At 36.8% G+C, this 12,175-nt stretch overlaps 1 protein-coding gene across 6 annotated transcripts in view; it reads left to right on the top strand.

The window, feature by feature from the left end:
• The window catches only part of LOC133652231 (transducin-like enhancer protein 4), a 115,864-nt gene that overhangs the window by 80,000 nt on the left and 23,689 nt on the right, over positions 1–12,175 (top strand). For all 6 annotated transcript variants that reach the window (XM_062050747.1, XM_062050748.1, XM_062050746.1 and 3 more), the window contains 6 exons: positions 1,495–1,617; positions 1,684–1,737; positions 1,819–1,971; positions 6,201–6,336; positions 7,699–7,874; positions 11,011–11,087. In XM_062050747.1, the coding sequence (XP_061906731.1) occupies positions 1,495–1,617; positions 1,684–1,737; positions 1,819–1,971; positions 6,201–6,336; positions 7,699–7,874; positions 11,011–11,087 (719 nt within the window). The remainder of the gene's footprint in view (positions 1–1,494; positions 1,618–1,683; positions 1,738–1,818; positions 1,972–6,200; positions 6,337–7,698; positions 7,875–11,010; positions 11,088–12,175) is intronic.

The following is a 12,175-nucleotide window of genomic DNA, read 5'->3' as shown; positions in this document are numbered from 1 at the left end:
CTGTTGATCAAGTATGTCTTGCAGTCACTTACGTGTGTGTACAGAAGCCAAGTACAACATGTGACTGGGCTGGCAAGCTGTTTGTACAGGTTGTAGAGGGCGCTAAAGGCAGTGCCGTCACGGCTCGCCCTTTATATTGTTGTTTGGGTGAAAATCGGCAGACATTCGAGAGAATGGTTGCCCTGAAATTCGGGAGTCTCCCGGAAAAATCGGGAGGGTTGGCAAGTATGACGCTGTCAAGCGCCATTCATATTTATATATATTCAAAATAACGTCTCGCGGGCTGCGTGTCTGAGACCCCTGCTCTAAAGGATGCGCCATTTTGTGGGCGGTCTTACCTACGTGGCTCACCTTCGACAGCGTCTTCTCCCCGTCATCTTTGTTGTAGCGGTGTAGCATGCAAGGAGTGAAAGAAGTGTCAAAAGATGGAGCTAACTGTTTTAATGACATTCAGACTTTACTTAAATAAATAACGGAGCAGCATCTCCTCATCAGTTAGTGCAACATCCATCCATCCGTTTTCTACTGCTTGTCCCTTTCGGGGTTGCGGGGGGTGCTGGAGCCTATCTCAGTGCAACATCAACGCCGGAAATGTGTCCTGTGAAAAACCGTCCGACCCGAACCCTCTAGTAACTAAAATTCAGTGGGTGAATAATGTAAACTCACTACAGTTTTTAGCGCTTTGATAGCTAGTCTACTGACAGATATAAGTAAAAACTTTACACTACTTTATGTTAGAAATGGAAACAGCGGAATATGAATGCCACATGAGAAGGTAGAGAAAAATAAGAAGCTTATCGATTTATGGCGTCGGACTACAATGGCGGACTCGCTCAAATTTTCAGTACTTATGCAGATCCCAAATACACATCAGCAGGTACCAGAAGGTAAGAAAAGTTGCTTTTGCGTAATATTGTGAAACAAAATGGCAGATAATGTCTGCTAATAGGTGCCATTTTGCGGTCCTTTTACATGCACCATAATAATACTCGTATGTTTAATGCACCATCCATCAAACGGTGCGGCTTCATAGCTTACCGAAGTCGTACAAAAAACATTTTGACAGATTTTTTAATGCCGTGTGTAATGTTCTCTATATTCTCAATAGAACATTTAAAGTTTTGCTGTTGTTTACTGGCGTCATCTTGCAGTCTACACGTATCTCTTATGTGTGACATCTACTGGTCACACTTATCATTATATCATGTACCAAATAAAATAGCTTTGAGGTCGGTAAGCACAACCAGAATTATGTTGTACATTAGTCGAGTTTTGAGAAAATGAAAGGATTTTAAGTGTGCCTTATAGTCCGAAAAATACGGTACACCTCATAGTCAAATAATTTGTTATTGCGCATGTTAACTGTTAGCATGCTCATTTTAGCATGTCAACATAAGTTGGCTAGCTTTTTTTGTATTTTGTTACTTGACGCTCTCTGGATAATGTGCTTACTGTTAGTATATCAGTTCATTTCAGAAATGTCATTTCTTCCAGAGCTCATCCGTGTCACCGTCAGCCACTTTTCGGACTGGAGAGAAGCACAGAGGCTCGGGCGATTACACCACGGACAGCAAGAAGCAGAAGACAGACGATAAAGAGTTGGGCTCGTTGCGCTACGTAAGTCTGTATCATCAATTACTACAAAGTATGAGCTGTACATCAATTTCATGTTACAATATCCAGGAGAGTGATGGAGAGAAGAGTGATGACAACTTGGTAGTGGACGTCTCCAATGAGGTATGTCGGAGTATGACTCCATGACGTCCTGTGGATCGGGAGATTAAACCGTCTTCATTTCTGCACACACAACCACCCCAGGATCCAGCGACTCCCAGAGGAAGTCCCGCTCACTCTCCCCGGGAGAACGGTTTGGACAAAAGTCGCCTGCCGAAGAAGGATGCACCCTTGAGTCCCTCCTCCGTCGCTTCCTCCAGCAGCACACCTTCATCCAAGTCCAAAGAGATTAATTTGGTGAGTCATTTGGGTAATTATATCCTTCTGATCTTCTTTGTATCATTTCTCCAGGTAAATTGCTATTTTTAGGGAAGAAACGTTATAATGAGTTTCCTCCAAAGTGCGACACCGCCTCTAAGTCACTAATCCTTGCCTCCATAGCAGCAAATAAACGACAGTTCTTCTTGGAGGACAGGGAATAGCAGAACATGCTAGGCTACACACCGTAGGAGGATACAAGAAGCCATGCTAACCGCAAAGCTAGAGCTTTTGTGTGTAAACTAGTGTGAGTTTATCGATCTGAATATTGATAGTTGTTTGTTTTATTGACATTTTTGTATAAACCCCAAAACCAGTGAAGTTGGCATGTTGTGTAAATGGGAAATAAAAACAGAATACAATGATTTGCAAATCCTTTTCAACTTATATTCAATTGAATAGACTGCAAAAACAAGATATTTAATGTTGTAACTGAGAAACAACTTTTTTTTTTTGCAAATATTAGCTCATTTGGAATTTGATGCCTGTAACATGTTTTAAAAAAGCTAGCACAACTGGCAAAATAGACTGAGAAAGTTGAGGAATGCTCATCAAACACTTATTTGGAACATCCCACAGGTGAACAGGTTAATTGGGAACAGGTGGGTGCCATGATTGGGTATAAAAGCAGCTTCCATGTCATTCACAAACAAGGATAGGGCGAGGGTCACCACTTTGTCAACAAATGTGTGAGCAAATTGTCCAACAGTTTAAGAACAACATTTCTCAACCAGCTATTGCAAGGAATTTAGGGATTTCACCATCTACGGTCCGTAATATCATCAAAAGGTTCAGAGAATCTGGAGAAATCACTGCACGTAACATTGAATGCCCGTGACTTCCGATCCCTCAGGCGGTACTACATTAAAAAGCAACATCAGTGTGTAAAGGATATCACCACATGGGCTCAGGAACACTTCAGAAAACCACTGTCAGTAACTACAGTTTGTCGCTCCATCTGTAAGTGCAAGTTAAAACTCTACAATGCAAAGCCAAAGCCATTTATCAACAACACCTAGAAACGTTGCCCGCTTTGCTGGGCCCGAGCTCAGTTCCCAAACGTTTACTGAGTGTTGTTAAAAGGAAAGGCCATGTAACACGGTGGTAAAAACGCCCCTGTGCCAATTTGTGTTGCTGCCATTAAATTCCAAGTTAATGATTATTTGCCAAAAAAAAAAGAAGTTTCTCAGTTACAACATTAAATATCTTGTCTTTGCAGTCTATTTAATTTGAATATAAATTGAAAATAATTTGCAAATCATTGTATTCTGTTTTTATTTACGATTAATACCCAATGTGCCAACTTCACTGGTTTTGGGTTTTGTATTTACAATTCTGTTACATTTCTGTTATTTGGCAGTAATAACTGTTTTCTTAAATAATTCCAATTAAATCTAGTAATTAATTAATTGTATACTAACGTTTTGTGTAGTTATAAGAACAATGTTCTTCGAATAAAATAATTTTTCCTGTTGTCTTTGTCGTAATCAACTAACTAGAGACAAAATTAATAAATGAGTTTGAGTTTATTTCGAACATGTAAGCATACAACATGATACATCACAATTTCCAGTTTCTCTTTTCAACATGTTTGAAAAGAAGTAGGAAGAAGCAGAGCTTATTTAATCCTACCCATTTTCTTTTACATAACAGTTGCTAAAACTTTTGTTCACTTCCTCTTCTCAATTTATTCACAATAAAGATAAATAAATAAATAATACTCGGTGAAGTAAGTTACATTTCATATGGTGAGATGAGTAAGATTATTTTGAAACAATGAACGGATGGATGGATGAAATACATTCAGAATGTTTATCATGGTTCTTCTTCTTTGTACTTTGTAAACACTTTAAGTTTGAATAGTTTCTTGAAGTGGATCATATTAGTACATTGTTTGATTGCTTTGCTTAATCCATTCCATAATTTAATTCCACATACAGATATACTGAAGGTCTTAAGTGTTGTACGTGCATACAAATGATTATGACATTTTAGGTCAAATTATCAGTATCAGTGATACTAGTCCAGTATTTACAGTGGAGACTCGATTTACGAACTTAATTAGTTCTTAAGCATGGTTCGCAAATGGAAATGTTTGTATAATGAAGCAAATTTCTCCATAAGAAACAATGTTAAATATGAATAATGGGTCCCATCCTCGACAAAAGTCCATATTTTAGTGAAGGTTTGTACACTTTGAACACAATATAAAGTGCTATACACTACGGTATAACAAACAAACATAACAAGGAGGTGATGGATCAACTTTCTCTTTTATCAACAAGTCAAAACAACAACGACAAGCTAAACTGTGCTGTATTTGCTGCTCTGCCAACACATGCACAAACACATATGTCACATTGGTGGCGTCACAAATAATCAGAAATCACTAAAATAATTAACTTTAACAACCATATTGCTGCAATAATAAATAAGGGTGTCAAAAAATCGATTTTAGAATTAGTCGCGATTCTTATTTGTAAGAAATCTTAATCGATTCATAAAAATAAAAAAAAATTTAAGACATTTTTATTAATCCGTCCTGTCCAGCCACTCAGACAAATCATATTGTTGATGTAGATAATCTATATCTGCTGTAAATATTTACTTTAGAAAAGAGAAGCGTTGGATACTTCTCTTGTTGATTTATTTGTATTTGACTTTATTAAATGTTTGGGTAGAATTTTATTAAACCAAAACCAGTTTTCTTTTAAGTAAAATATAAATGTATTAGAGCTATTTATCTATTTTATGGAGTAATGTAGTTAACACTAGAAGTCCCAGCATTTTTCTGTCTACCTAGAAGACCCAGAGAGGGGTCATTTGGCCCGACGCTTTTCCCGAATACACTAATCACTCATTTTGTTATGGTAATGAGGCTGTTAGGGGCAGTTTGTCTAGGTAGACAGAAAAATTATACATGTGGGAAATGCCGAAAGGAGCAATGGCAGTGCCAGGATTGTGAGTGACTGCTCAAATGTATGTCAGTCACGTTTACATGGACATGGTTTTTCATTCTTTGTAAATATGCTTTTTTCTTTGTAAATTTTTTTTTTTAAACTATTTTTGGCACACAAAAATAACAATTGCTTCTGCAACAACCCTCCACACCAAAACTGGGAAAACAGTTGCTTTTTCATTCTTTGTAAATATGTTTTGTTTTGTATTTTTTTTAACAATAAATGTCAGAGTGTTGATCCCTTCATTCTGTTGATCCTTGCAAAAACACACACAACCTACCTCAGAACTAAAGCTTGAGCTGTAAGGTCCCCTCCCCCACACAGGCTCAAGTGGCCCCCTGCCGTGTGCCACTAACAGCCACATTTTCATAACAAAAGGAGTGTCCACAGGGGGGACTAGGGGTCAAATGACCCTCTTGTGTGTTTTCTAGGTAAAAGTGTCAATTGACCCTTCTCTGGGACTTCGCGTGTTAAACATAGAACTGGCACCAAATGTTATTAAGAAAAGTATTGATTTTGAATTGAGAATCGTTTCGAATCAAGAATCGTTTTGAATCGAATAGTTACCCCCAAGAATTGAAACGTGTGATGCCCAAATATTCACAGCCCTAATAAATACCATGTTAAAAATAAATACATACACTAAATATTGAATGTAATAAAAGGGAATAAGGAAATAATAGCAATGTTTATTTGATATTGTTGCACCGCCATCCTGTGTTTTTGTCTGATTATATTTGTGATCAAAAATGTAATCATTCAGTAATATTGAAAATGTTTAAGTATCAGCATTGGTGTGACCAATACTGATACTGCAACAACTTGATATTGGATCGATATCAACATTTGTAATATCGCGCAACACTAATGTAAAGTATCCAAACAACAGAAGAAGTGCTTATTACATTTTAACAGAAGTGTAGATAGAACCATGTTACAACAGAAAGTAACCAGAAATGAACAGTACATTAGCGAGTAGGTTATTAAGTTTTAAGAAAATAAAACAGGAAATTACACAATATGATACATACTTCACTTTTGTGACCTGTTTTGATATGATTCTATTATTATTTATATGCCAAGTAATATATTGTGATGTACTGTATATCACTATTGCAAGAGGCTGCAATGTATATTGCGATAGAGATTTTAGTCCACATCGCCCATCCCTGCACTGAGTACTGTAATCTATATTCAAGTTTTGCGCTGCCTGAATACTTTTTTATTTATTTATTTTTTTTTTTAAAGAATGAAAAATCCACAACACCTGTTTCCAAGTCCAGTACTCCCACCTCGCGCTCTGATGCGCCTACGCCCAGCAGTGCCACTACTACCCCGGGCCTGAGGGCTGCCCCCAGTAAGTCATCAGGAGTGGAGACACTAGGTAGGTGTTGCTGTGTCGTCTAATACAGAGGTTCTTTACCTTTTTGACCTCTGGGCCAAACTTTTCCACTACGGAGCTGCCCGGAGCCGGTTTAAATATTAACACCGAATTAGTAACCTTGCTCTTCATTTTAATCATATTCAATAATTATATCTAACCTGCTTACATTTTAAAACATTGTCAAATGAAATAAAAGCATGTGTTGATCCCAAATATTATTTATTGAAAGCATAAACCTTTGACTCATGTCAGGCTGATTAGAAAAATATTTACTAACCAAATATGCTGCTCAAAAGGCACTCATAAATAACTGATGAAAAATAAATTTACGTGCAATTATGTTGTGCTAAAATAAATAAACTTAATTAATAATGAATATGTTTTTGAATAAACTGTCAATACAATTAAAGTGAAAATACAAATACATCTTCACCAATTTAGTTATAATTTTTTGCGCTTAATAAACTTCTCTATGTGCTCCAGACTTTTTTTGTTTGTTTGATATTGTCATTACTGCCACAAGTTGTGGAAAAGTGTATTACAACTGAGTACTGCAGCGGCCCATACGCATACTTGCCAACCTTGAGACCTCCGATTTCGGGAGGTGGGGGTGGTGGGGGCGTGGTCAGGGCGGGGCGGGGGCGTGGTTGGGGGCGTGGTTAAGAGGGGAGGAGTATATTTACAGCTAAAATTCACCAAGTCAAGCATTTCATATATATATATATATACATATATATATATATATATATATATATATATATATATATATATATATATATATATATATATATATATATGTATATATATATATATATATATATATATATATATGTATATATATAAGAAATACTTGACTTTCAGTGAATTCTAGCTATATATATATATATATTTATTTTATTATGTTGTTGTGTGTTGTTACCGCGCTGGGAGGACGTTAATGAAACTGCCTAACAATAAACCCACATAAGAAACCAAGAACTCGCCCTCGATCATTCTACAGTTATAACGTGATTGGGCAGGCACGCTGTTTATATTGTGGGAAAGCGGACGTGAAAACAGGCTGTCGACACGTAACTCAGGTCCGCATGGAGCTGGAGGGGGCGTGGCCTCCAGCTCCGCCTGAATTTCGGGAGAAAATTTGTCCCGGGAGGTTTTCGGGAGAGGCGCTGAATTTCGGGAGTCTCCCAGAAAATCCGGGAGCGTTGGCAAGTATGCCCATATGGACCACAGCTGAGAAACAGATATTTTTTAGCGGCCCAACAATGGGCCCAGGCCCTATGGTTAAGAAAAACCGGGCTAAAATACAGCAATAAGATATGTATACTGTATGCATAGACTTGATTCTGACTATTGTTGTCGTAGCCCCTGGTCTCCGCACACCTCTGGCGGTGCCGTGTTCGTACCCTGGTCCATTTGGAATCGTCCCTCATCTGGGCATGAACGGTGAGCTGAGCGGAGCGGGGGCCGCCTACAGCAGCTTGCATAACATGAGCACGGTGGCCGCAGCAGCTGTCGCCGCTTACGGACGCACACAAGTGGTATGACAAACACTACCCATTTGTATTTTTGGGCATATACATAAAAGTATTGGGATACATGGTCAAAAAAGCAAATAAAGTAGCCTCTAATCTTCTGGGAAAACTCTGGTGCGCTTAAGTTTTTTCCACGCAGGGTGTGTCAAACTTGAAATGCCTGAAAGCCACTGGTGGTCAAGTCTGACTAAATAAAACTAAATGAATACAAACTACTTCTACCACCAGCTAAAGTAATCCTAATGTATGATAGGCGTTAGGGGGAACTGCACTTTCTGGGGGAAATTTTTCCTATCATTCACAATCCTTATGTAAGACAACAACACATTTGTGTTTTTTTTAATACGGTCCAATTTGTAATACAAATACAAATACAAGGTGGCTAACAATGAAGCTAATTGGAGTACACCATTGTGCCTTCTAAAAAACATCCATAAACCGCCAACAGTACTCCATTTACATCTCGTGACCTGAATATTTACAAAGTATTAGCGATATTGTTATTATAAGTGCTAACGCCTAATAACTACTTTTAGCGGCGCAGTGTTCACAGAGCGCTTGCCCTCTTATAATGCTATTGACATACTGAGCTGCTGCGCTGCCTCTGAGTTGGTGAAAATTCATTTCTAGATTATAAATCATGCCTCCCACCAGGATAGTAAAAGGTTGTAGCCAATGTTCCCTCTAACTGTTTTGATGTGTCTACTTTGGGCAAACGCAAAAACTCCCTGAGCATTGAGTGACACACATGTGAGCAACATCAGACGTGCACACTGTGGCCATAACAGCAGCACACCTGTCCCAACCTTGAAATCATAAGTTAAATATCTTATCATTATAATCAAATGATAGCAGTGATTTCCATGAGATTATTTTCGAATATAAGTGAGTTGGCCCGCTTACAATGAAAATAACAAATGTGTTTTTCATGAGCTGTGTACTAGTATTGTATGTCTGTGTGGGGTCTTGCTTTGGAAATAATTTGTACCCCTTTCGGAGGCGACATTGAGTTCTCCTTAAAACATTCACATGTTGCACAATGAGATGTAAGCATGGGATCAAGTTGTAAAGTAAACATTCCTGTAACTTTCTGTCTGTAAAATATATATTTTTATTAGCATTTCTGTAATCTAGTAACAGCATTTCATGGTTATTATCCATAAATTAACATTCTTTATAATTGACAGGAGAATAAGCACACATCTGATTGGGGGTCATAGTGTAATGACCTAGAATGTACACTTTATGTGTGGTGTTGGAGTTGTCTGACTTTTTGCATGGCCGTAAACACATCGGTGGCTAATTGCCATGAGTGCATGTATTGGTGCAGGTGAGAAAGAGCGAGCAGCTGGTGTTGATATGACAGATAACAAAGAGTTGGTTTAAGTCTGGTTTGTACAGCAGAAAATGACTCGTTTTTAATCATAGAAGTTTTTTTTACTAATGTTTTTGGTGTGGTTAAAACCGACAACAAACAGTTTTGCTCAAAAGTAATTGATGGAATTCCTGTCTTCCTTAAAGTCAGACAGACGTTACAATAATTGAACGGTGTTATCGAACTTTGTTTTATTTTTTGTCCCTTGTCACTTACAGTTGCATTGCAAAATCATACAGAATAAATTATGTGTTTATTTTGTTTAGCGTTCAGATGGGGTTTGATTTTGTTTGCGGCATAGATTTGCTGTGCGCAGAGGACGTGTGAGCAGTGCGCAATTGTGGCCATAAACCGAGAAGTTAGTCAACTTTGACATTCAATTTAGACCAGGAGATCAATCAATCAATCAAAGTTTACTTATATAGCCCTTAATCCCAAATGTTTCAAAGGGCTGCACAAGCCACAACGAAAGAGAAAGACACGAAAAGACGCTCGTTTGCAGCAACCTTTTTTATTTTTTATTTTTAACGTGCGTAAGGATTATGATTAATTCTTCATCTAAACGGGAAGTATAAACATCCCATCAGTCGGCCTCCCAGTGAGAGCAGACATTGTACAGTAAGTGGTTGTTGTATTATGTTGATAGTTTGTATTTCTTGTTTAGCACTTAGCAATACTGCTACTGACTGGATCTGTTTATCACTCAGTTTCTGAAACTTGTTTTGTCATCCTTCATATATTCAAACTCAAAAATATAAGGTCCTGGATCATCATTTGTCCCAAAGTAGTCTTTGTCTCTCATTAAGTTTGCCATGATTTGTAGGTTTGTTGTTGTTACAAAGAAAAGGAAATGTTATGCATCTGTGAAATTAATACGCTACTGCATGCTTAAAATTAGCAAACTACGTAAATATTACATATTATTCTTTATGTACTTGTTACTACATTACATATACAGTATACTTACAGCATGTATATAAAACAAAGATGGAGGTTGTTTTGTAGAGCGCTTTATAGGTGGAACAGAGCAACTCTCATTAAAGTAAAGTACCAATGATTGTCATACACACACTAGATACCTCCATTGCTAGCTGACTTTTGCTAGCGTTTATTTATGAGTTAGAATGCATAAAACAAAGAAAACCATCTGTGTTGTTGTCTTACATAAGGATTGTGAATGTGACTGCCAGGCTCCGTTTGATTGGTGAAAAGGAGTCAAAGCTTACATTGGATTGGTGAAACTTGACAGAAGTCTCTCTAACGAGCCAATTAATAAACATCTTTGCAAGCAGTAATCAATAGATTATAAGTAAATATAATAATGATATAAATAAATGTAGTGATCGGAATAAACTTAGTATAATGAAATAAAAGTAGCGTTTGTTCTTCACCTAAATACTCAAGTATTTTGCAAGTATGTTGCATCAAAACTACTCTGACAAGTACAATATATCCAAAAAGTTACTGAAGTAAATGTAACAGAGTAAATGTATTACCCACCTGTTATTGTAGTTTGTGTCTACTGGTATTCAAGATTGTCATGAAATATTCAACTATTAGCCACCCAGGGTGCCACAATTACACTCAACTAGGAAGTTAAGTAGAGCGGCCCGCAAATTTGAGACCACGTTCTACACCAAATTCATCCAACTCCTGATTAGTGCACTGAACACTAACAATCTAAAACTGGTACCTTTTAGATTGATCTAAAATTGAAAGCATATTTTCCTGCTGTGTTTTCAAAGTTAACCTTTATTTATTTTCTAGGTTGGGTTTGATCCTCACCACCACATACGTGTCCCTGGTCTTCCTTCTAACCTGTCAGGCATTCCAGGCGGAAAACCGTATGTTTCCTTTTCCAACCTATAAAAACGATCATTGCCACTTATTTATTATTTATTGCCACCTTTTACTTCTTGGTCACCTATAACTAAGGATGGGTACTGATCACATTAGAACCGATACAGTACCAATTCCCAGTACCTGGGAATCGATACCAGTATTAGATGTTGTTAATTTTCGGTACGTTTGTGTGTGTTCATAAATGTTATTGTTTGATAATGAAATGTTATTTTTAAATGACATTACTGTGTAGGCCAGAGGTGTTCAAAGTGTGGCCCAGGGGCGATTTGCGGCCCGCAGCCAATTTTTTTAACGGTCTGAAAATACTATTTAATAGAACCCAAAAAAAAGTGGAATAAAAGAGCAAACAGGTGACATGTAATGAGGAAAAGTTGCGATGTTGACACTAATAACACAAAGCTGCCAGGCAGGCTGTTTTTTTCCTTTTTTTTAAAAAACTGTTAAAAAAAAAATATTGAATCAAAATCTATGTTGTTTTGAATTATTGACCTATTGAAGGTTTTCTTTACCTCACATCAAATATTCCACTTTGAAATATTATTTGGGAAGAATATTACATATTTACTGTTTGCCATAAAAAATAAAAAATTTAAAAAAAGTTTCTTTGAAAAAAAGGGACTAAAAGAAACAAAACAAAATCGTAAAAAAATCATTAAATTGCATAATCACCAGATAGATCTGATATTGATCTATAGATTTAAATGTTGAAAATTATGAAAAAAAATAAAATAATGAATGACCTATTTTTAATACTTTTATGAGTGAAGCCCCTTTGGATCGCTGACAGTTTTAATGGGATTTATTTTTAAAACTGCCATTGATCAAAAAATAATCAATGCCGTTATGAATTATTGACCTACTTAAGGCTCCAATTACTTCATTAATTTTTAGGGGGGATATTGTGCATATTATGTGTTTTGGGGATAAAAACAGGGTTTTCTTTAACAAAAATAAAATAAATAATAATTACATTGACAAATAGATCTTAAGTTCATCTAAAAATGCAAGCGTTGAAAAAAATATGTGACTTTTTTTCCCTTGAGGTTACTCAAGGGAAAAAAAAGTCACA

The sequence above is a fragment of the Entelurus aequoreus genome, linkage group LG06 (genome assembly GCF_033978785.1).
Source record: "Entelurus aequoreus isolate RoL-2023_Sb linkage group LG06, RoL_Eaeq_v1.1, whole genome shotgun sequence".
In the NCBI taxonomy this organism is placed as follows: domain Eukaryota; kingdom Metazoa; phylum Chordata; class Actinopteri; order Syngnathiformes; family Syngnathidae; genus Entelurus; species Entelurus aequoreus.
This window is presented reverse-complemented; position numbering and strand designations above follow the sequence as displayed.